This window comes from Elaeis guineensis, chromosome 10 (genome assembly GCF_000442705.2).
Source record: "Elaeis guineensis isolate ETL-2024a chromosome 10, EG11, whole genome shotgun sequence".
Taxonomy (NCBI): Eukaryota; Viridiplantae; Streptophyta; class Magnoliopsida; order Arecales; family Arecaceae; genus Elaeis; species Elaeis guineensis.
The window spans coordinates 507,347-534,412 of record NC_026002.2 but is presented as its reverse complement, the minus strand read 5'-3'; the positions used below and the strand labels follow the sequence as shown (position 1 = coordinate 534,412).

The 27,066-nt window shown below is 36.5% G+C and overlaps 1 protein-coding gene across 1 annotated transcript; it reads right to left on the bottom strand.

Annotated features, from left to right (window-relative positions):
• Nucleotides 1-1,368: 1,368 nt before the first annotated feature.
• On the bottom strand, nt 1,369-26,595 carry LOC105053349 (uncharacterized). The gene is given in 17 exon segments (XM_010934450.4): nt 1,369-1,679; nt 2,969-3,253; nt 3,334-3,482; nt 5,846-6,143; nt 9,779-9,880; nt 10,071-10,403; nt 14,617-14,732; nt 14,735-14,815; nt 14,982-15,166; nt 17,513-17,742; nt 18,197-18,284; nt 18,376-18,471; nt 18,756-18,871; nt 18,971-19,222; nt 19,337-19,562; nt 19,751-20,150; nt 26,374-26,595. Coding segments are annotated over 16 exon segments (3,045 nt in total). The 5' UTR covers nt 20,053-20,150; nt 26,374-26,595; the 3' UTR covers nt 1,369-1,493.
• Nucleotides 26,596-27,066: the final 471 nt, after the last annotated feature.

The following is a 27,066-nucleotide window of genomic DNA, read 5'->3' as shown; positions in this document are numbered from 1 at the left end:
GAAATTCTCATCGCCAATGAAGCTAACATTTTTTGAAATTCTCATCTTCAATGAAGCTAACGAGTGGCCTATTTTGGCTTAAGCTAATGTGAAGCTGAGGCTTGCTTCTCGTAAATTTCAAAAGTACGCTCAAATTGACCCTTCTGTTCACATTTGAAGTACTCAAAGTCTGTTGTGCTAAGCGAGCGGAATTCGTGTAATCGTCCAATTATCAATGGGCCAATAGCAAGTCGAGCCTGGAGTATCCAATTATTGCTGGAATCTGTTGATCCTAGAAGGTGGTGGGACTTGGTCCAGGGCTGTTTTCATGGGTGCTCGCCATGAACCATAGAGCAAAGCACTCTTGTTTAAAACGCTCCTAGACCCTGTATGAACAACAAGAAGGCCAAGTTGGCCCTTTTTGTTACAAATTTTCATTGAGTGCTACTCCTAATAAAATAGATCAAAGAGGTTTGCTCCATCAGAACATATTTCACAACCCTCCACAAGCTCTGACTGGGCAGATGTTAGTTAATTATTCCACTTTCCTTTCAGGCTTATTCAGGGCTTGTTATGATTATTAGTTCAGATGGAGGGTTTTTTTCTCACATCAAATGGTTTCTTTGGTAGAATGTAGCTCTACTCCTATTTTTAGAGGATTTTAGCATAACTTAAAACAATGCAAGAGAGAGGACCAGGACGAGCCCTGTACCCCATGAACAGAAGCAAGAGGGTGCCACCAGTGAGCTGAAGCTCAGTTTGCAGGTTAAAATGAGCATTAAGTTTAACCTTTTCATGGTGGAAGAGGCTAAAATACTTTCCGTCCTTCCAGAGCATTTACCAGTCTTTTCTTATAAATACTACATATTTCATCAAACATTCTATTCTTTACAAAAGAAGCCCCAAAATCTCGAGTAGGCCACCCAGAGGCTCAACCACGTCAGTGACCATTTCAGTATGGCAGTAAACAAAGCTCTGCTGACAAGGAAATTTTAACAAGCACTAGAAGGTTTTCTACTAGAAACTTTAGGAAGACCATTAGTCTTTTTAATTCGAAAGGAAGGGTTTTATCCAAGAGAGAGAGAGCCCAGCTCAATTTGGGATAAGGTGACACTTGAAAAAACCGGGTATCCCAGACCCAGTTGACTTTCCAACCGAACCAGTAGCTACTTTCCAAGAAAACCCGTTGGCACGCTCAACTTCAGTAAAATTACTTGCTCTGTTACAGCAAAAATGTCCCAAAAGACATCTAGGTTGCAATGTCCAACCAGCTTATCAACTAGCTCTACATGGTTCAAATTAGTCTCCAACTCATGCCCTAGTCAAAGCAGAAATGCTGTCATCGTAATGATCCAGCTACTCTGCACGGTTGCATTGAAAGGGAAGTCATTGATTTGTAACTTTGATTTGCTTTGATTTTTTCAATGTTTCCTTTCTTCTCTTCTGTATTCTGAATAGTCAGTCATATTGCTATATACAGATCTGAAAACAAAGATTATCTATCGATCAAACTGTTAGCATCTGTTGTTGGGATCTTGACTCTTTTGGATAATGAAATGGTCGACAATCCGAATGGAGTTGACAGGGTCTGGACCAGAAGCTGCCCTCCATTTGCTGGGGAATTCCCTGAGATGGCTAAGTTGCAGTGGTGGTTTCGGTTCAGCATCCCATTCAGGATCCAACTTCCACTCCTTGGGAACCTGAGTGATAACACATTGTTAGTTTTTTTTATTCCAATTGAAACTTCAATAGAGCATTATAATTTGCATGGATAAGTCATGAGAGCATGCCCTTTACCACCCTGATAATGATAACAACAAAATACAAGTCAAATCACCTAAGAACTCTCTAAAGGTGTGTCTGGACGACCCTCTGTGCTGCCATATAAGAACAGCAAGCAGGAGCAGTACGCTACAACCTGAAGAATACCAGCATAGTGTTGGTATGTACGTCAGGATAGGGAATACAGGATAGCAGCATACAAGGATTGGAGAAACAGATTACGCTCCCTGATCTACTGTCCCTGATAAATCAGGATATCCCAAGTCACCTTTCAAAATTATTTTTCATTTATATTTCTGTGGATATGTTGAAGATCTGTTATCAACTGAAGAACTACCACAGTGCCCAATCCTGTGAATTTTCACTGTTCAATCTAAGATGCTTCGAAACTAGGTCTTCATAGTCCCTGTTCATAAGGGAAGATTGAAAAGCATGCAGACCCACCAACAAATTTTAAATGAGAGATAATAAGGCATCACTGATTATGGAGTATTAGAGGGTTCGGCAGATCAGAAAAAGCAGACACCAAAGAGATTTGAGACACGATGTCCCTAACAAATCAACACACTACATCACTTTCAAGTTGACAAATCAATGAGGTAGGCAGATACAAAAGTGATGGCTATGCCTGTAACAAACTATACAAAGCACGATCTAATGATTCACATAACACCGATGTACTACATCATGAGGTAACGAAGTTCCTAATGAAAATATATTGATAAATTAAACATTTATGTGTAAACAAGAAAAGTAACCATAAAACAATTAACTAATCATTGTTTATTGATGCAAATGACAATAGAGTTTATTGATGCGATCTGCACATGCATTTATAATTAGACTTGAATATTGAATTATTCTCATCACCCATCTATGTATCACTAGCTCAACAGCAAGTACTCATTCGACATACAATGACTCGGCACATGGGGTGCATCAAGGAATGCACATAACCAAAAAATACATGGAACAGCGGCAGTGCTACTTAGACAACTAGTTGAGAAATTTATTGCCTTCTAAAACTTCAAAACTTTCAAAATACCGAGACTGAAATATAGAACTTTCAAAACATATTCTCTCATCGCATTTTTTCCCAGTTTCATCACGTGAATATAACACTCAAGATGATATTGCTATTTCCAAATTTGTATACTTTCCCGCCTAAAACATGCTACTACATAATTAGCAAAGAATAATTTATTACCTTATCAAGTGCAAGGGTAAAGACTTCAAGGTCACCAGTTGTAGTGATATGAAAACGTGTAAACGCCTTATAATTTGCAATGCGTAGTGATGAGAAAGCTTCATCAAAATGTATGTGGAACCAATTGATGCAAAGGTACAAATAGCTGCCAAATATCAGTGATACAACAGGAGTGGAGAAGACCCAGAAGTACAGGAATACGGAAGCATAGTAGATGATGGCACTGCTGCGAGGAAGGGACTCCATTCCTTTCTTGCAGATTTTACTTCTGGTCACGGCCATAACCTGCAAAACAAAACATTTTGAAACATATAACGAACAACATAAAATGCCAAACAGTTACATTTATGTAGAGCAGCCATCACCTCTGGGACATCAAAAGCAGACATCAGGTACTTTATGCATGCAGGATAGAGCCCAAATGTCCACTGTTCCATACGAGCCCGAAGTCCAGTTGGATCTGGAAAGTGCTCACTCTCCATTGACCGATACCATTCGTAAAGAGTGTGATAGCCTGAAAGTGAGAAATGCTTCACCATATAAGAATTTCAAGAGAGACCAGAAATGTAGCAAGACTATTCAAATTGCAGGTCTAGGGAAAAGTAATTTTCTTTTATTTAGAAAAAGAAATGTAAGAGTAAAAAGTGCCTCCTAAGCTTCTCTAAGCTCTCACCTCTCAGCAAATGTTAGCACGCCCACAAATCCTCCATCAAATTACTGAATCTATGCCATATAACTTGGGAAACCTTCTCATGGAGCAGTCTATGACCATCACAGTACATGAACCCATTATTTCATCAATTCACTATTTAATGCCCCATAATGTTGCTCCAAAGTTTATTCAAAACTTTAATATCCGGATTTTATTCTTTTATGGGTTTGCCTTTAAGACTTTTTTCTTTTTTCTTTTACAAATCCATGCATCCTTATCTCTAATTCACTTATCTTGTGCCCACACAATGCCTTCTGTTGCCAAAAAATCAATGCATGCAACACAATCATCCTTGTTACAATACTGTAAATCTTGCGAAGTTCCACTAGGAAATGCTACATCCAAATTTCTGAAGCACATCTTGACATCACCCACAATCCATGCCTGTTCATTATGAAGCTGACAGAAAAAATGTAGAAGCTGAATTCTCTCTTGGTCTTTAACTTCTTTTTTATGGTGAGGTTGGTTACTAACATGAAGCTCATCCAGTGAATTTGAAGTTCCCCTAATCTTCTCATCATGTATCTTCAATGTTGCTACATATTAGAAAAACTATTTGGCATAGTTTTCAATGCAGCATCCAAATAAATAGCTCTCAGTGATCTAGGCAACTTTATTTGAGTTCAATAAACCTCATTCCTAGACTCTTATCCTTATTTCACTTTTCAATCAATTATTTACCAGGAGAGAGCTTATATGTTTGAGAACCCGAGCACACTACTCCTTTGACAAGCTGATTCCTAAAATCTTGATGCTTCTCAAACTCCAACTCCCCTTGCATTTGCAAAGCAGTCAAATTAGCCCTTGACAAGCCTGACATTGTATAACTTGCTACTCATTTCATGTTGCCTTTCTCACTTGTTCTGCTGCCTTATTATGGCATATATATAATTTTCAATTTTTTATCTTAAGCTAAACCCAAAAGCAAATTTTTTAATTTCTTACTATCCTCAACAATATACCATTTGTAGCGGCCAGATCCTCCCCCAAAAAGGCTAGCCAAAATGTTACTATTTGAGTTCCTTGATGCTACATAAGTACTCAAGATCTCCCCAACACCCAACCAATGTGGGACTAAACACACACCTGCATAAGTCCCCAAATGATCCTTTGTTTAAACCTTGGGGTTCTCACTAGGCTAAGGGTCCATATCCAAAGTTGATCAAATTTGTTTAAATCCATCAATCTCCCCTACTTTTAAGCCATATTGACATGCTCGATGGAATGTTTCTAAGCCAACAGAAACATTCTATTCATCTTTTTTCTCAATCCACCAGACAAACCTATAGTGGCTCCATATTCATAAATGATAGTTTGATTAAAGCATTCTAATTGTAAACTTGGGGCCCATAAAACCTCATAGTTAACAATTTTAGCAACCAATTTGTAGAACTTCTCAATGTAAACTATTAAGAGGTCATTTCTATTGAAGATAATGGAATCAACTACATGACCACCGAGAGCAATCTATTAGTAGGAATTGGCCATGAAGGAGTTTCATTTCTACTTCTCTAAGCAGTTACTTTTCAACTTGATCGATGTTTGCTACTCTTGCAACAAGTCAATGTCTTATAGTTTGGCTCATGCAAACTAAATTGTCCTTCCATTCAATATTTGACATCAATAGAACACTTGGACAAAATTGAATCCAGTCTAAAGCACTTCAAGATTGGCACTCATAGTTATTTAAATTTCTAGTTTGACTATCTGCTATAAGTGCAAAGGAGGAGCCATCGGTAATTTGGGAACCATATTACGTATTCCAGCTGCTATTGACAGTCACATTGTTGGATTCCAGCAATACTCGTGAAAATGACCAAAACTTGGAGTCCAGCAAATTTTCCTTTTACGTACTTTTATAAGTCTTAAGCCCACATCAATGTTAGAGATAATTAATATCACAGCAAAGCTAGTGCTGCCAGCACAATGCCTACCTAAACTATTTACTAGTATATTAAATTAGCTGTCAAAACTCATGGCATGCATGAGAACACATTTATTTCTCCTGACATTAAGGAAAAAAAACTCAAAATTAGCTGAGAAAAAAAAAATACTAAGACTAAAAAAATTGCACACCAACAATGCATGTGCAAACAATCCTATATTCCATGATGGGTATAAAGAATAACATGAAGGGAAAAAACATTCAAACAAAAGAAGAAAACCTGAAGTTGCTAGCAGACGATTGCGTATACATATCTCAATACCCAATTCCAATAGCAACATTAAAATTAGTGCTGCAGTCATATGGGCCGAAACATGAAGAACCCCAATTACAGCTCGCCTCTTCCGTGATAATTTTGTTGGAACAAACAAATATGCTGCCATCACCAACACTATAATGCCTGTTAAAGATACAAAAGAGTGCTCCATCATGTATATAAATGCACTCCACATTGTACTACCGAATCTCCAGAAGCGATCGGACCATGAATCATCACGAAAAATGTGGAAGACATCACACTGAACATTGCAACACAAGAAAGTCAAACTTCACGTTAGTTATTCTTATCAAGCTGATTTAAATCAACACCCATTTTTTTCTAAAGCCCAATGTACAATGAAATATTCATTTATCTCATTGCTTCCCAGACATCAAATGCAAAACTTATAGCAACCAGTCATACTAGAGGATGAGCATGTGCAAACGAATTGAACTGAAGTGACTGCGCATATTTTCTTATCACATACTAGTTAGTGATGCTGAACATGAAAGCCTGGTTTGGTAAAAGTCCATTCATTGATCATACATGCAGAACTTTAACTTGTGACAGGTGGATGAATGCTTGAATTTTGTTGTAAGAACAACAGGTAGGATGTTCCTCAAGAATATACACATCATATGTAATCGAAAGCAGCTAAAATAAGTACCCACTTTTCCAGAAATTTTTCCAGATCTATCAAGTAAAATTTGTCGATTATGCATTAGTTTTCAAGGACCACCCTATGAAAATAGATGCACTCAAATTTGAACTGTAGATTTCAGAAAGATTAATACAGCTTTTATTGGAAAAGAAGCACCTGACAGAGCTAAATCTACCCGAGTTTCAAGCGCAAGAGTAGGTCACACTCTTTCACAATATCTAACATAAAACTACAAACAAAAAATAAAAACTATAGTATTGACCACTATGGCAAGTATATAGTGTGTCAGGTTAGTCTCATCTTTTCCATAAGTTTCATAGGGTAACCAATTTGCATTATCAACAAAAACTTGCTGTCAGACTACAGGTATACAATGATGTAGAAATGACATTTTGAGAAACCATTAAGGAACAATCAAATAAAAGAGACAAGACAGCAGGTAGAGAGGATCGGTGACCTCATTTGCCTATCCCCTTCATTCTCCTGATTTCCAAAACCTCTTTTTACCCAGTTTCCTCTTCTCTTCTTACCTTCTCCGCTTCTCCATCTTCCTCCACTCCCTTTTGTACCTCTCTACTACTAATTCTCACTATGCCATCAAGCCAATGACCCACATAACACCCATCAAGCGCTGCCTGCGGCAGCACTGCTCCATACAGCATTGCAAGTGCCACCCTCTAGATTCCCTTCCTCCCAACATTTCATCCACTTCACCAGTATTAAAACATTCCCTTCCCAACCTCCAAACTACCTCATTTTCTCCTCCCCTCAGCCACCTCTCAATCTACAACCTTTATGATGGCACCCCTCCCCCAATGCATCCTAGAACAGAACAGTATGCTAACAGCCTCCTTTCAAAGTGGTGTTAACATCCATTTCTTCCTTTTGGTACCAAACGGAATTCAGGATGGCGATACTTCTTTCTCTTTCCTGTTATTCAGCTAACTATTTTAGTTTAATTTCTATTTGCATTGTCCTTTCTTGGGTGAATTTTCCTATCCCTACAACAATGCGGTCTTCTTTTTCTTAATCTCCTTGATAATGGCTTTTGTTATTCTCAATAATATTATTTTTGACAATCTTAAAATGGTCCATGGAAGATTTTAACAAGAGTCCTAGTTTAACATACAAAGGAATTACATGGGAACGTCCTACATCATTTGGTCCTTTAAGACTTATAAAAAAGGAAGAAGAAGCTTACTTGATGCATTTTTAAGTGCCTTTTTGGATGTCCTGAAGACAAAACTCTTGTTTACAGTCATTAGTTACTCTTACATCCAAAGTGTTACTTGAGGGCCAAGGCATGGTATTTCTGAGTAAAGGGCTGAAATAAAAAATTTCAAGTGTTATTAGAGCGCTAAGGTATAATATTGTAGCATCATTCATTATACTATTCACTCTTATGATTTCATAAAAAATAACTAATGCATAATGAGGGTGCCTATATTATGAAGCCTGAAAATCCTAGTTGAGGTTTTTTTTCTATTGCCAATAAGGGCCTACAGCCTATGTAATGCAGTTTTGGAGCTTAGAATATATATATATATATATAAGGCTTTCTTCCTCTAGGCAGCCCAGCAGCTCTCTTCTATTCTCGTCCTCTTTCTCTTCCTTTACAGTGTCAAAAAAATCCCTTTTAAGCACTTATAATTCCTTCTAAAGGAACTCCATACTCTCTTTTGTGCAAACCTACCTTAGGGCTGCATTGGTCAAGTTCAGCTCACAAGATGGATGATAAATAGCCAACCATGAACAAAATTCGCTCCATGGTTGGACCAAAACCAATCCACTAGCCAGACCCGCAAAACCCATTTAATAAACAGGTCGAATTAGGTTAAGCAGGTTAAATAAGTCTTACTTGGATTAAACAAGTCTTAGAGTGGACGTTCATGACCTGGGCTAACTATTAAAATGAGTCAAAATGGGTTAAATGGATATCAGGACTTTAAGCCTAGACTCAACCTATTTAATAAATGAGGCAGGTCAAGTCGATCTGTTTATGACCTGGACCCATTTATGACAAACTTGAACACAATTAAAGCAGGTCAATTGCAGGTCAGATTAGCAAGTTGGATCACAAATTGCCACCTCCGGTTACTAGAAGGAATTAGTCGTTTTATATAACATAAGAAACAGAAACCTCATATAGTCTATCTACTAAAGTCAGTGGTCGGTTAAACCACCAGTTGGATCCTATTAGTGTTCTTATTCTTGGTCCAGAAATATAAATTAATTGAATATATATATTATCTTCGCTACTCCAACAAAAGCATATCTATCTTCTAAAATTTCTACTGTTTCCACTTCCAGCTCTTAGTTTCTCCTAATGTACATCATTCAAATTTTTTGTGTAAAAGTCCATTTTAATTATTCTCTAACTAGGGCGCATCATATGCACACCTGCACATGGATCTATATCATAACTGGAAACAAATTTCATTCAAAAGTTAGGAAGTGCATTATATCTCCCGATGAGTGATAATGATTAACTACAGCCCTAAGCTGTGAGTCCTCTACATTTATTTCAGCTAGATTACACTAGCCTTACAATGCCACTTAATATAACTAAAGATGCTATCATCTTGTATCCTCAAATCTTTCTCAGTACATTCAACTATGTATCCTTATGCATTCCCATGAGTTAGACCCTTCAACTTGACCACTACCACAATCCTTCATCCTCCACAGAACACGCTGTTTTTGGCCTTTCACGCCCATGAGCAAGTCATATGGGTGAGCTTTGGATACGTTTACATGCTACACCTGAAATTCTAGCATAAAGAATGTTTGAACTTTATGAAGCTAACACTACCATTGACCTGGCAGCAGAGGACATCCTGAAGGTAAAACTCAGACTCATCCTTTTGGGCTCTGTCAACCTCTTCCTGAATAAAGCATTTTGCCAAGCAACTTAAAATCATGATAAATTGATGCTATAAACAGTATCGTGTCATCAGAGAGAACTACATCAATTCTAAATTTCTAATAGAATCACAATCAGAACAACTAATGTCATAGAATCCTGCTTCTTATGAGTGAGATATGTAATCTTAAACTTGAGGCAAAATTGTCAGATATCTTCAGCCATTTTAATTATATCTCTTAGCCAGGTTAAATTCAGTCAACCAAGTTCACCTAATATATGACAAAAGTTTTGGGAAAAACAATTTAGTAATGTCATGTATAACAGGAAAAAGACTAGAATAATTAAAATATATAAATATATAAATCACCTGCGGAAACATAGAAAACACCAATATGAAGTATATGATTCCACCTATAAAGTCAAATTGCCAGTTCTTCCTTCGAAACTTCAAAATATTACCCAAGGCAATCTGTAAAAAAGTTTATTTTCCAGAAAATTCATGAGATAAAGCACTGAGAAAGAAAAGGAAATATAACAAAATTTATAGGAAGCAATAATCAATCAGCTGAAATGAGCAAAAGACTATGACTACAGCCAACAAGCCTACTTGATGTTAACAAGGCTAAAGCCTAAAAGAAGGCGAAAATAATCCATCTTACCCTACTAGAATCATCATAAGAAGGATAAGTAGCCTTGCTCTCATATGAATTTCCATAAAAATTGTTGAAATTTCTGAAGACATGTGTAGGATGTAAAAATGCCCCACCACAGCCATTCACAAGTAAATGTTGTACATAAACAGGTTTATCTGATGGAACATAAGAATGGCGCATGTAATGGTGCAAATCCCCAGCCATGCGAAGCTTGCATCTTCCCTTCAGGTAATCATGTATTAAATGAGCAACATTTTTACCAGTGTTGTCATTCCAGTACCAATCAAGAAGCCAACTTGGTTCATGTGTCATGACAATGACAGAGTCATTTTCTCCAACCTGCAAATCTTTTTGAAAATTTGTTAAGGTTTGGAAATATCATTTTGGATGAAATCTCATTCCTCATCTCAGAAGAAAACTTTTAATAAATATTACAAGAGATAGAATAAAGTGCAAATCAGTCATATCAACAGATTTGACTGTAGTTATTTGTGTCATTTTTAAGATTGAAGTAACTGAGCATAAAAACCAAACTATAACAGGGAAAATGTTGATGAAAAAAGCATTCCATCATAGATTTTTTTAAAAAAATAAATTTCCCATGCAACGAATTTCCAGATAACTATCATTTACACATTAACATGATAAATAAGAAAAACTACATAACTTACAAAATAATGTGGACTCAAGAAAGCACACCTTCCATATCATACTGGCAGTAAAAAGAGTAAACCATCAACCAAAACATAATAATAATAATTTCTCCTATTTGCACCTTAGAGGTCACCATTCCTAGCAAGGTTAAAAATATATAAAAAGTTCTCTAGATTTTACTGAGAAAGATTATATATCGAGGATTCCTAGCAGTGGTATGGTACACCATCAGTCTATAGGTGAGGTACCAATGTGATGCCAATATTGACACTTCAGACATCGATCTTACTTATTACTTCTGCCACAGAGATTGACACACTCAATACGTCATATATAGCCTTCATCCCTCATTTAACCTTTTTCCGAGTGTAAACAAGTCCTGGATGAATGTAATTAGGGTTCAGATGTGGCATATATTAGATTTTTACTGATTTCCATGTATGTTTGGTTTATATTTTTTTGAAATATGATTAGTAGGTGTTTAGAACATTCAAATATAAGGTTATTTTCATCGATATCATTCTAACTATGAAAAAAGCAAGACTACCTAGGGATGCAATTTGTTGGGAATGTATTCTTAATTCTTACCAGAGTTTTGAGTCCCATGAACATGCCAGGTGAAAAGGCACAGGAATCTTGAGTTGTACATGTGTTGTACATTTGATGACTTTTACAAAAGAAGTCTCCTTTCTTAGATATTTCTCTATTAATTCTCCTCTTATCCATCCCTCATTTCTTCTTTCTGCTCCCTTCTGTTCATTTTTCATTTTTGTATTTGTCTGATAATTGAATTGCTTATCTATAAAGCCTTAGTTTTCTAGATAATTATTTTCTCCTATCATTGGACCTTCTTGTTCTTCCTCTTTCTTCCTCAACTGGGAATGATCTGGCATCCCAGGGCATTTGCTTTTATTTTTCTCTCTTCATTCTCATTGCTAATGGTACCATGATCCATCGTAAAACCATAACAACACGGTTCCAGACCAACATAAATACCAGTACCAGGACTTTAATCCTTGATCCAAGGATATCAACCAACACCTAATTAAACTAATCAATAGGATTGGCAAGTGAACTAGATGAGTTAGATAATACTTGCTCCTCTTAAGTATACATGCTTCTGAAAATTATTCTAGCATCCAAGCCAATGCAAAACACATAACAAAAGAAATGTTCATGTACTATCAATAAGTATTGTGCGTAAGTCCTACATGTATGTATGTATGCATGTCGCTTCTCTCTCTCTCTCTTCTCTCTTCCTCTCTCTCTCTCTCTCTCTCTCTTTTTGAAAAACAGTGCAACAACTTGCATAGCCATTTCATTGAGACAATGAAATGATAACAAAAGAAAAAGGGAATCACTCAGAAAAGGAAGAAAAGAAAAGACAAGAGAGCAACATATGGATAGACCAAACACCCCACCTTATTTGGCAAAGCTTAATGAGGCTCATGAGCAAGGAGTCTGTAGCCACCACCATGTGGGATAGACCAAACACCCTGCCTTATTCAACATGCTAAAGTCGGTAGCCAACTGCAGAGTCCACAGGTCTCCAGGCACAGCAGATGCACATTAAATTACCACACATCAAGCGCACATCAAATTATTTTTATGCTTTTATTGTGGTGTGCATACCACTAAGATCACATAATTAATATGTGAGTTCATTTATTAGGCCCACATTGGAGGCTTGATGCATTTCATATTTTCATGCTTCTTCCTAGCTCCTATTTCATAAGTAACTTGGTAGCATATTTAAAGCCTCACGTGAGTATTGTACAATATCAATCCCATCCACCAGAAATTCAATTGCTCATCTACATCATTGTATTTAAAGCTTGTGTCCCATTTCACACCCCTGCTATCATGTACTAGTCTCAACAACAATCAGCAGAACCTCAGCAACCTAAGCATCACTTATTAAGGCAAAAGTTCACCACAATCTTAGGAGCTGTTTGGTTGCATGTGAGTTTTCTACAGCAGATGATTATAAAACATGATTCTCTGTAAAATGGGTTTTACAAAAAACAGGGCGAGACCTTTCCTCATAAAACTCATGTTCAGGTTTATGCCACAAAACAGAATTTGTGGAAAGCAACCAATCAAATGTTTTTGTATAACTCTTTCTTGTTGTGTCTTAATTTTTATTTAGTAATCTTATAAACCAAACAGTCCCTTAAGAAGTTTCTGATTGAGCCCTCTTAATAAGTTCAATAGAGGTAGCTGATCTAAAGACCAATCCCGAAATGTATTTTCTTGCTTTTTTGCCAGTGACAACTAAAGTTAACTGTAGGCTTGTTAATAGTTTTCTGAACATGAATCTTAAACTCTAACTAACTACAAGCAGCCATTTGATTTCTTATCATAGAAGAGCAGCGCTACTTCGGCAAGTTATCACGATTCCCACGCCCTTACTGACAATTAACACTTGCTTTTGACATAAAGGACTTAGAAAGCTTTCAGAGTTTTCCACAAGATTAAAGCTACAATTTGTTCCAAGTTGATTACATTTCAACTAGATATATGAGGGAACAATCATACTGGTAGGTAAGACTGCTAAATTCTAACTAATTGACTTTTATTCCAAATAATAGTTTATAATTCTCCAATGCCACTATTGAATTCCCCCATAGATTTCTTACATATTAGACAACCACTGATTGTCCATCAAATTTGTCAACCCATGCATCACCCTGTAGTCTAACATTTTGAAGCAACCAAGCTTATATCTGGTTGTCATTTTGCCTATTCAGATTCTCTACGCAAGATACATAAATGATCAACTGTTACCATTGAGGATATGTTTTTGAGTACCAAGAAATACTTTGGACCTCTAAAAGAGGAAATACCTTGTTTCAATGAATGACAGGGATTCATATTGTTGAACACGAAGCACTAAACTGCTATGTTTGACCAGTTATTTTGTCATGAACATGACATTTTCTTTTCAAGCTCTATTCCTCATATTGATGATCTCTCAATGCAGTCGTGTCTCATGCAAAATTCAGTTTTCATTGCTAAATGAAATTGATATTGGCTTTGCCACATAATTTTTCGAAAGATTGAATTCATTGGCTTTTTTCAAAGTTGGATATTTATCTTCCACCAGCTCAAAACTTTTTATTTTCAAAAATCAATTAATGGTGCAGCAAATATATAATTGTGAATAAATGCTATAATTGTGCAGCTCATTTCAGCCTATGTTATAAGCTCTAAAAACTAATGCAGGACTTCTATTTTTTCCTTGTTCTTTTCAAGCGGAGACATACACCAGAAAAATAAGATTTCTGTAATGTTTTGCTAAAAAATTGACAGTGTAGTCTACCTGGACAGGTAAACAGACACCCAACCAGAGACCCATTTAGACTGTTCTACAGGACAAGGCCAGCATTGTTTTGCCTGTAAAATTACTGTATTACTCAAACTTACTTTTCGCTCAAGATAGTAGGAAACAGACACCCACCAAAGCTACCACATCACCTGGAATTTATGTTCTGGAATATATATATATATATATATATATATATATATATCAAAGACTTCCAAATTCCATCTCATGTTAGTGTACTAGCCATGATCAACAAAAAAACATATATTTGCAGTATTGGTATTGGACCCTATACTAGTACCATGCCTGTAAGTGCCAATACACCCAGTATGGGGTCGGTTTAGCATATTGAGACTCAATATCCCTGCACCAAGTTTTAGTATATTGAGACTCGGCATCCCAGCACCAAGTCCTAGTATATTGAGGCTCAGGATGCCCCTTGTACTAAGTCTTGGTTTGGTTCTGGTATGGTACAGTACCATATGGTACAGGGCAGTAAGCACTCAAACATAACAAAAATGCATTATCAGCTCAGCAAAGCATGATGAAGTGGACAAAAAAAGCAAGATATACCTTGTATTGACATAGTTCTGAAAAAAATTTAAATTGGTACACATCAATGTCACCATGGAGAGCCTGATCAAGACCAAATATCCACCATCCTTTTGGAAGTTGCAAAGCAAAGTAGCTTTCTTTTGAGGCAGAAACCACCCACCCAACCAGCTCTTATGACATATGTACCTCATAAATGTGTTAAGCCCATCGAACCAGTCTGTGAAAGATACTGATTAGAGTATATCCTTATCCTTGAAATATACAAAATGAATACCCAGTATTAATATAACTGTATTTCAAAAATAAAAGCTAACTATGTCAAGAAGTATCCTAATATTTATTTCTATAATTCGTTGAAGAAACTTCGTATGGTAACTACCAACCATGGTTGCCAGGAATGATGAAGCACTGAGGTCCATCATACCGCCTCAGTTCTGATACACCATAAGGAAGCTCTGGTTTTTTCACTGCTATATGTTCGACTTTGTACCAGGTTGGAGGCTGGAGAGCATATTCAAATGGACAGAAAAAGCGCCTTTCATATGTAAATGCTGAAGGATTAGGATACCTGTGCAAATAACAGTTGTCACACAGGGATCTACTTGTGATTTCATATTTTTAAGGAAATTAGGCTTGCTAGAACTGGTTCCTACTATGTACTAAATAATCAAACTGTCGATGGGCATCTATCCACGTAACCTCCACCAATAAAAGTGAAAAAAACATATACACATTATGCACCATAATCAATATGTTAGAACAAGTAATAACACTATCCACAAAAAATCTTACAGTCCGAAAACCTTTATGCACCATAATCAATATCTTAGAACAAGTAATAATACAATCCAGAAAAAATCTTACAGTCCGAAACCCCTTTAAAAATTAACTACATGCATCGTCCTAGCTGAAAAGTTTTCATAGAATCTTTCCAGCCCCATACCATACACAACATTCAGTATATATAATTTCAAAGCTAAGCATAAAGTTTAAGAAATGCTTGCTGATGCAACCATCAAAGCTGATTAGAACCTTTTGAAATTCCCAAATCCAGCACCTCCGTTAACAACTGCTTTGTTGATTGCTAAGAATTCATGCACATACCATGCAGGTATATCAATTTTTAGGAATTTCAGAAAATGTATCTCGAATAAATAGTTTAGCTTGTAGAATAGATAGTTGACCTGAGTCGATGAACATACCGACTTATCATGTTTCAAACAATTGTTTAAGTAATCCACTCTTCTCTGCAGCAAAAATACATGTACAAAATGTTAAAAAGAAGCTATTATTTAGGTTCTAAATGGTTCATATAATCATTCTTGCATCATCAAGCACCCCTGATTTAGTATGTGGCCCATTCCATTTGACAGAGACATAAAAGCACTTATTTATTTGAAGGCACTAGCTAATTCAATCCACAGACTTTAGAAGTTTTAAAAGATTAATTCAAAAAAAAAAAAAAAAGAATCAGCAATGCAAAAAAGGATGAAGCCCATCTCAGAAGGAAGAAGGTATGAGAGGAGATCCATCATTTGCCATTAACTCCATTCATAGTCCACTTAAAAAATATATATCAAAAAAAAAAAAAAACTATAGCAACAAGAAAAGGGTGAAGGCCATCTAAACACAGAAGTCAGAATTTTTTCTCACACCCATGTTAAAACATCTGATAAAACAATCTGATGTTAAGACATTCATTACTTTAAAGTTCAAACTGTGGTAGTAAATACTGCTCTTTTTCTTTTTGTTTGTCGCACAGCATTCATGATTTCCTGGCAGCCTTTGTTTATTCTCCTCCAAGAAAATAATTCTTATTTTAGAAAGAAAACTACTTTTATCATTTGTTCTGATGCAACCAAGTTTGTAGATTGTACATACCTTTTTCTTTATTTGACATAAATCGACATATTTGATGGTAAAATACAAGCATCCACAGACCAGGACACATATGACTCGGCACATCTCCAGCCCTCTAAATCCATCCACGTACACGTATTCCCTCATAGGATCTATGACCATCCCAGCAGTCCAACCACTTTACTGGCCCTTATTTAGACTTCCCATCACATCACCATCCTTCAATGAGGCTGCAGACTCTGGCCTCAGCCTGCTCTCAATTGTTGGGCTTCCAGAGACCAAAATATTGGATGGTGCCAGGCAGATTGATTAGGGCATTGCACCATGGAGGTTCCAGATTTTCTCTTTATCATGCACTTGGGGCACATCACTAAATTTTATCATTTATTTATAGTAACTGATTGTGGAGCAGCTATCAGAACAGTGAATGATCTGACTGGCTGAGGGGATATAAATGGAACTACCTAAAAGATATTTCCAACTAATAGCTCATACAAGAGCTTAAGTTATTATCTTTCATGATAGACTACATGCGGCATCTACTGCATTCAACAGCTGGTGGGATACAGACGACATTTACAAATTTCTTTTGGATCAAGCATAAAGGGTGGCTAAAGTGATGGCATACTTGTAAATAGGTGAGCTGTTTTCCTAATTTTTTAGCCAATCATAGGCACATCAGGGAACCACTGATTCTATAGATAGAGTACAAATATGCATCATGATTGTTTTAGTTGGCACCTATAGTTTAGTTCCTAGACGCCAGTAAAGAGAATGGAGGGAGAACAAACAGAGTTGTCCTTGGCCAACTTCTTGTGTAGTTGTGTGCATGCAATCACACCAACAATCTATAGAAGCAAGAAAAAAACACAAGAGAAGGAAATTACCAAAAATTAAAAGCTTCAAATATTAGGAATATATGAATCAAATAATTAGCATGATTGCCTTTAAAAAAAAAAAAAGACAAACTTAATCTGGAAAAACAAAGAAATAAATTCTCAAGACTGCATATCAAATTTTTCTAGAAAATCACAAGATTACTGGGATATCATACGCGAGATCTCCTCCAATAAGCAGCAGGTCTCCACGTGGAAGGGTATGCATAGAGCCATTAGATCTAATTTGTAGTGAAGGTTGGGCCAATAGACGAGCCACTGCATAGGTTGAATTTCCACCATCACCAGTGTCTGCAACGAAATCAAACCAAAGATCGTCTCTTTTGCTAAAATGATCATAGAAAATATCAGCATTTTTAGCTTCATCTGGAACCTTGTTCATAGCAGCCTGGTTAATGAAGAATGAATCGAAAATTTAAATAAAGTCAATTCAGAAGAAACTCGAGGCAGCATGACTTCACTCTTGATAACAAAATTGCCGTATCATAAAAAACTATAGAATTATATCGAAAAGGAAGGAAAAGGAGGGGGGACTCCATTTGATATTATCACATACTGATCAACTAAACTCCAGATACAACGGTGCAAACAAATGGAAAAGCAGAATACAACTTCAGAAACTAAGTCCAAAATTTCAACCAGCATGAACAGGGGAAAAAAAGATGGATGATAAATTTCAGGATGGATATACATGTTCTCTTACAAGAATACAGCCCAATGCAGCATGATTAGTTACATAGATTAAGATATCATACAAGCAGAATTTCTGGTGAGAACTGAGGGTGCATTAGTCTCACAAGATCCACACCAATATTCAAAAAAAAAAAAAAAAACATGAATACCTGCATCATACGCATGTCAAACCGCCCAACAAACAAAGTGACAGATACCATGAGATCAAACACTGTCTTAAATAAATCCGTGGATGTCCTATCAAATGTAACCATAAACCGTTAGCACCATTTTGAACTCCTGACCTTATTCTAAAAATCAAAAATTCAGATAGCCGACAACAACCTACCCTGAATACCATGGAACCATATCCAAGAAATCAGGTTTCATTTGTTTCTTTAGCTTCTCATATTCTGATATTGAGAGAGGGTGCGTAAGAGCCCATCTGTAAGTTTCACATAAAGAGAACTTAGCAGGAAAAGTTTGCCTAATAAATCTTAAGAAACAAATTGTTATTGGCATAAAGGAAAAGGATTGTTGCATAAATGTTAGTTGTACATTCTTTAAGCACGATGGCCTTGAAAACAATGGTAACCTTCTACATTGTCACCATCCTAGACATTATCTACTAAAATAACCAGCTCCCATTCTTTTAGGCATTTCCAAGTGTAAATAACAAAGTTATTCTCTACAGCACAACCCAGGATTTAAGCTCAAATTAATGCATACCCGGTGGAACGCTCGACCACATAATTTGCAATGTAAAGGCCCATAAAAGTTGCCCACAATGAATATATGGGGGATATTTCATCCGAAAGACCACCACATGATCCGCTACAGGCTATCTGGAAAAACAAATGGTTAGAACAATGAAACAAGTGGTCTACAATAAGTGAGGTTTAGACAATTAAAATGACAAAACACAAGAAATTTTGATACCATACCTCTCCATAAATGACCCATTTAGAAAAAAATGGATAATCACTAGCAGAACCAACTGGAGCAAACCAAGATGAACAGATCTGGTCCTTAAATTCATGCATACGGAGAAACTTGGATATCCAAGTGTTTCTGTCTTGCTTCTTCCAAAATGAGAAGGAAAACCAATTTGAGTGTCTCCGATCAAAGGATTTCTCTCTTACAATAGCACGGTTACCACAGTGACTATAAAATACACAGCATGCTACACTTATAACCTGCATTATAAGCAGAAAGGAGCAACATCAAGCGGACCACCTTGCATGAAGAAGGAAGAAAAGTAGCCATAGAAGATCAACCAGTTGCCATATCAAAATTTGTAAAGCACTCACAGCACAATTTTGGATAATAGCTAGAATTTCTGGTCGCTTTTTCGCCAAACGAGAAACAAGGCCCACATACCAAAGGCCAAGAAACATGACATGGAAAACAGTAAGAAAAAGGACAGATGAAATATATATTGTAATGAATAGAGAAAGATTCATCCTCAAATCCACTCCCATTGACTGAAAACTGGGAAGATGATATAAGGCTGCTACAAAGATCCAAGCAACATACCTGCAGCATAATCAAATTAGAAGGCCAATAAGATTTTTTGCCTTTCCAATCGTAAAAACTATATTTTTTTATACTTTTAGAGTATCGAATACATTCCAGGAAACATGCCATCCACAAATAACTCCCAAAACATTAACCCAAAAAGCAAAAAAGCAATTTCCAAATACTAAAAGAGGAGCAATACATACCAACGACTGAAGTTTGAATAACTTGGTTTAATGGTCTTCCTAATAAATGGAGAAGAGAAGAAATAGAAAAACCCAATCAAGCAGATATACATGGACCACCATTTGATATTTTTGTCCAATTTTTGAATGAGAGTATGCATGTTATCAGATGAGATGAAGAAAAGGCATCCCACTATTACGGCGGTCATGGCATGTCTTGAATGCTGATGTGGATAAGGGTATGTGTGAGTCAAGATTGTTCTAACTCTCTCCATCTTGAGGGTATCAAAGAAAGGACCAACAGACTGCTTGTATGTGCCCATTGAACAACTTCTAGATTTAAATGCTACTTGATGTGCTTCCTATAGATGCTGAGAGAAGCACCACATCTGTCAGAAATATCCAGGTTGTGGCTTTGGATCTGCCCAGAAAGTTCATTGAAAAATTGTCACTTCAGCTACCTTGTTGATGCAACATTGTGTAAGAGAAATAAAATAAGTAAAAGAGTAAATAAAATAAGTAAAGAAGTATTTTTTTTTAAAAAAATATATAATGAAGGGAAACTCAAGAACAAGTGCAGTTCCTAGGGATTGATAATGGTAGTAACTAGAGGAAATAATGGAAGAATTAAACTAAATAATGGCAAGGAAGTTCAAGGTCGTTATGACCATAAAGCAGCAAAGTAGATGGGGAATTATATTTTCTACTTTTAGCAGTTCTTATGTCATGTTCTAATGTCAATGACAAATGTGAGGTAACCCGGGTGAACGTCAAATTGTCAGGTAGACCAACCATGTCTAAAAACTCAATGCCTCATTTTAAATTCAATATTGTATGCAGGCTCAACATTCATTGGCTGCAATTTTTTTTTTCCAAATGTGGATACTTGAAACCAGCTTAATGTATTGCCTACTATATTGAATCAAGTGCCCAAGATAATGAAAACAGAAATCCAGTACCCTCCTTATGGAGCCTATGTTTGTCTAGGTGAACTCACATAATGAGAGGAAAAATAATCTGGACATGTGAATGCTATGAACAGCTTCAGGATCAAAAGCATAAAGGTAAAAGCTTTCTCAACTATGCATTCCTTTACCTATCATCACAACTAAACCTTATCCCAGTTATTCAGGGTGAGATTTGCAAATCTTCATTCTCCAACCATTCATATTTATCTCCAGTGTTACTGCAAGCTTTTCCAACCCTCCACAACTTTCATCCATGCTGCCTTCCTCTCCTTTTCCCTGTAAAGGTTCGTTGGAAATTGAAGAGGCTTCCTCGAAATGCCGATTCACATGCCCATACAACCTTGATTAATTTCCATGACTATGTCCTTAACTAGTGCAAGCCAGAAACGCATATGCCTCCAGATCTCACCCATATATTACTCTATTCTGCTCATTTTCACACACATCCATCACGAGCATCCATATTCCTTTTGTTTGTTTAAGCTGTCTTTACTCCCCTAACATTCTAATCAATGCATCATTATGAGCTTTATCATGAGGTACAAAATTGTTTGGAGGGGTTACGAAAAAAAGAGATGCTAGTTGTAACAAAACAGAACTGAATAAGCTGCTTTTAGTTACAATGGTTGTAAAGCATAGAGAATGGTGAGGTGATACATTGGGAAAAATTCTAGGATATGATGGAGATAATTGTGAGGTGAAAAAAATTAAAGCACAGGTATGTGAAACTCATTTATGCCAAACAAGGTCAAGTTAAGGATTCATAAATAACAGTTATTTCTTGAATACAATAGAAATAATCTTCTATGATTATGTCTGAGAACTATTATACCTTTCTCTTGATTTTCAAGTAATCTATATGCCAGTTCTTTCACTTCCTAAATGCATTTAAGATAATTCAGTCAATTTCCATATAAACAGTTCAATATATGGTTTAAGCTTGCACATACAAGTCACTTTAGAAATGATTCAAAATGCACATCTGACTTCTAAAATACATATACAACAAAGATGTATCTAACACAAGTTAATGTTATTAGAAATTTGAAGTTTTGTCTTAAGCCACAAAAGTAGAACATCGGTCTTTTCGAGACCAAATTGGATGCTTTCACTAAGGGCATGTTTGGTTAGGAGAGAAAGTGACCGAATTACTTTTCTGATGTGGACTAAGTCCAATCCAACCATTTGGCATGCCGTCCACTTCAAAAGTGATTCTTATCCCGGTTCTCACTTTCACCCCACTCCCAGCTTTTAAAGCTATTTTGGTCTGAAAGTGACCGTCTCCCTTGGGAGCCGAAATCAATGAAAGTGAGAATTAATTAAGGGAGTAGGACTTCACCCATTTTGACCTCACTTTATCTTTCCCCTTTTTTCCTCAAGGATTACACTTACTGCCTTCTTCTCAGTGTTTGAAATGCTCAATGTCCCCTCCCTCTCCCATATGCATCTCCTTCAATGCCAATCTTTCTGATGAGTTCCACTGTTTGGCACCTCAATCCTCGATCCTGATTGGACTTGGGCTGTATCCCTTTGGTGCCAAGGCTTCAATTGGATCGCATGAGAGCTGGCAACAATCAGCACTAATGGACAATGGTACTCACTAGTTCTCCCCCTTGTTCCTCCGCCATTATGCTTCTATCCTTACTTTTTTACACCCAAGGTGAGTACTTTGTCCATGGAATCCCCTCAAGGGCTTGTCCCTAATCAACGATTTTTCATATGCCTTGCCATCAAATATTGTGGATTTTTATGTTTAATTCACCTCATTTGGTGTTGGATCTACGGATCTAGAGTTTGTCCCTAGAATCAAAGCTAGGGTTTATGCCTCACCATCAGAATATTTGTGGGTGCTTGGTCTGATTTTCAATATTTTTTCAAGATTTGTCATATTTTACATATTCATAATGTGTTGTATCATAACCCACATTGATTGCCATGCTTCCTAGTCTTTACATGGACTTTATTTTGTATGATGTCCACTTTCTAGAGCCGAAGAGTAGTGATACTTTTACCCCTTAATTTTCTCACTACAACCAAGTTGACTAGCATGGAGCAGCACATGAGAATCACCAACAATCCATGGTCACAATATATAAATCCTAGGTAAACTAATCAAGTTGAATAAGGTGAGAAAAAGCAAGAAAATACCCATTTTCTCACCCTCAACAAGGGGCCCTATACAATGCAACATTAGCACATAGAATTCTTTTTAATGCAGTCCAGTAATTGGAGTGTTCCAATGGCTGAACTTAGCCTTCTTGATAGCAGGCTTGACATCTATGGAATTCTAATATGTCATTTAGGTTCATTGTAAACATTCTTTAGATTTAGAGCCAGTTGTTCGAAGAGGAAGAAAAAAGACAGCCTTGTTCCTCTTAAATGACCCACATGCTCTCTTATACCTCTTCTTTCTTGTCTTCCTTCCCCCAAACCCCATCATCTCACTCTTCTTCCATCAAGTATATTATCTTTTCTCTCTCTTTCTTGAGGAAAAAAAAGATTAGTAATTCTCCTTCCAATTAACCCATCTGTCATTTATGCATCGTTTTACGAATTTATAATATATGTGCATGTAACTTTTGCATGAAATTCTCTCTTTTTGTGGTTTTGGAAGGATAAGAGTTATACACGTCATGCAGATATGAAGTTTTTGGGCTTCTAATCTTTAACTGGGAGGTGTCATTTTACTTGCAATGTTTATGGGCGAGGATTCTTTACCTGTGATTCTGAAATTTTTGGTTGGAATAGGACAATTGGGCCATTTGAGTTTTATTTTGGTAGGTTGAGGTTGAATTTAGATAAAAATGAGGTTTTGGGATCTTCCTTCGCTGACTAAAGCCTATTATTGTTATGATGGCAGTGCTAGATTTTATGCGAAGGGAACAGTTAGGTTATTTGAATTCTACTATAATTTCTCAGTCCTTTTCTAGTATATAGGATGGGATTTAAATTTTCTTAGATTAGCATTCATGTATTAATTGTAGTCTTCTTGTGTTTGCAATAATTTGTGTTAAGAAAAGAACGCTTGTTTTTGTTGAATTGTTTGATTTTTCTTTTAGTTTATGGAGTAATTGTTCTCCTTCTTGGATGGCGAGCTCATGGCATGCACATAACATTTTTTTTATGTGAACTTTCTCCTTATTGCCCTCTTTTGTGTTCTTCAAGGAGATGGGAGGGGTTTGAATTACATAAATTATGTACGATGACCAATATGACAAAGTCCACAGAAATATTGCATTTAACTATGATTGATATTTCATAGCAAGGTTTAGGATGCCAGCACAAAGCCATAAACATTGGAGTGGCACGATACTGGGACAATATTGTCCTACCTCAAGGAATGGTCCTACATCCCAATATCATACCAAAATGCATTTTTTTTCATTTTTATTTTTTTCAACATTTCATCAATATAAAGTTTGGTAAATATTTTTTGTTTTTCCCATGTTTAAGTGGTTCTTGAATGACCCATAACTATGCCAAAATTTAAAAAATAAAATAAAAAAAAAGAAGAAGAAAATCTTACCTCTAATTGCTCTCTTTCGCTTTTTTATTTCAAAATCAAACAACCCAATCAGGTTGCACATGGTATGGATTGGAGTCTGGTATTGACAAGTCCTGAGTAGTGTGGTTTGCAACAAGCAAGACATCCCAACCCATTAATGGATTGGCATCCAGCAGGAATGGTAAAGTACCAAGGATACTGTCCCATTCCAGTGGGACATAAATCCTTATTTCACAGATTAAGTATGAAAAACAAGAAATCATCTATGAAGCTTGTTCAAGCACATATTTAGCATCTCATAAGAGGGTGATTTGTCTAATTGACCTTATTATTTTTAGGAATAAAAAGGAACCTAGGTAATGTTGTGGTCTATGAATATTCAAAGGCATGATATGACTCGACATCTCATATAACAGTTTTTTGCTGGAAAATCAGAACACCCCACTGAGTTGATCTTAATTAGGTAGTGGCTTGTAATTTATCCAAGAGTGTCCATATCTCAGAAGCTTGTTATTGAATTATGGCTAAAGCTAAACCTATACCTATCCTGCATCATCTATTTTTCTATTTAAATAAGTATTCCTATGAGATTTGCAACACTAATCCAGGTTCTATTCATTAATGGAGAATTTTATTACTCTTATTGATCATGTCCAGGGGAGCTTGGTAAGCTATGAGAACCACTGCATTAATGCAGCATACATCAGAAGAGAATGCAAATTGTAAAATGCATGCTGAATAGATACAAGAAGGGGAATAAATAGGACTTTTGGCATTCTTCCCACTATAACATGTTAACCGGAACATTTTTAAATATTTCAGAGGAATGGACCTAAGAGAGGAATTAAGAGAAGAAGGATTCATAAAGCCAACCCCACATTGTTTTTTTTTTTTTTCCCAATTTGATACAGTGCCCCATACTGATTTAATAAGTCATGTTGTTATAGAATTTTTCACCAAAAAATGATTTCAACTTCTTTTATGCACCATGCAGTGAAATATGTTTAGACTACAATTAGTGACTGAGTTGTTCTATAAGATCTTATTTTCTTTACTATCCAACTCACTTTTTTTATAAAAAAATGTAATTCTGAACAACATAAATGATTCTTTTAAGATTAGCATTGCCCCTAATCTATGGAATTGTAAACATTTACAAAAATAAATTCATCTCAAAGTACAGCCTAAAAGCATATAAACATTCTATATCTATGAATTGATACCAGCAATTGTTTTCATACTTTAAAGTTCGTTATTTTCTCTTATGCCATAGGTTAATTATAATTTATGTAAGTGTTTGATAGAAAACCATAAAAAATTTAAAGAACAGTATGGAACAACTCTAGTATTTGTTATAGTGAAAACATCATTGCTAAGTAAGTACAACATTATGTTCTAGTATATGTGTAAGAAGAAAGGTTCAAAATTAAACATCTACAACAATCTAGTGACAGATAAATTTATCAGATACAAATTAGTAGATACTATAGATTATTAAACATGTAATAAAGTTTGTTACTCTTGAATGTTGCTCAGTGAGAGAAGTTTTTAGTTTACAAAAATGTCACATTGACATTAACATACTAAGAAGAGACAGAAACATACAAAACTGATGGAAACTGACAGAAGTAAATATCTTCACACACGTGTTCCCAAATGAGGTAACCATAAATGCTTTCAAATATGGGGTTTCGTACCATATATGACAAATTGTTGTTGAACGGACATGAATTAAGATGTTAAGGGGCTCTGTTTGTGCCAGTTTACTAACCCAAGAAGCCCCATCCCAGTAAAGTACCAGACTAAACACAAACGTCATGGAGGTTGGCTGCCCCTTACTACTATTATACAACTTGTTTCTTGAAGGGAGCTTAACCAATTGGTTATAATAAGAGATAACACGAAGGCTGCTTCTTTTATTTCCAATCCAAGAGAACAAAAATGTTATCAGAAATGGTGGATAATGATGACGGGGATAAATACACTAAACATAAACCCTAATTTTCAGAAACCGAAAGCAACCCAGAAACCCTAATTCGTTAAAGAATAAAACCTAATTGTTACACTAAAATTCAAGCACAACCGTTACCGCATTCAACGCAAAATTAACCATTTTACTTGCTATTTCAGACCGAATCGAGAGAAAAGGAAAGAAAGGGGAGACGACTGACTCTGGGGATGATTCCCGGCGAAGACGGAGGAACCGGCGCTGGTGGGTGTCCACGTCGAGATCGGCGGCTGCGGAGGAGAGGTTGAGGACCTTCACCGCGATGCCGTCGACGAGATATAGGACTCCGGCGGGGGCGGCGATGGCCGGCGGGGGCGGCGTGGGCGGCGGGGAGGAAGAGAAAGTCGAAGCACTGGGGAAGAAGTGGAGGACGGTAGGGCGGTGAGGAGATCGGGCGAGAGAAAAAGTTATTGCGTTCGCCTACGCGGCCACGCAAAAGACTGATGCACAGCACCGCCCGCCTAAAACAGGAAGAAAAAAAAAAAAAAAACGAGGGAAAAGCTCCCAAGTCGTTTCGCGTCCATTTTGTTTTTTCTTGTAAACTCGTTTCCCGTTCTTTTGTTTTGTGCTTTGTTGGTGACAATACTCGTTCCCATCGTTGACCGGACTTTGGGAGGATTCGGTGACGTGCCATCTCCGGTTTTGAGTTGTTGTCTGGAAATGTGCGGTAGCGAAGTTTGGATTGGATTCGTTCATCTCCGCTTTCCATTGTATTTGAAAAGGCAACATGCAATCGTGTGTTGTAGACTTACGCAAACATCATTTTTTTTCCAGAGTTGTTTCACGCCCGGTACTTGAAAAAAAAAAACACAATACTTTTTAGATCCAGAAGAGATACTCGCAGAGTTATTTCCAT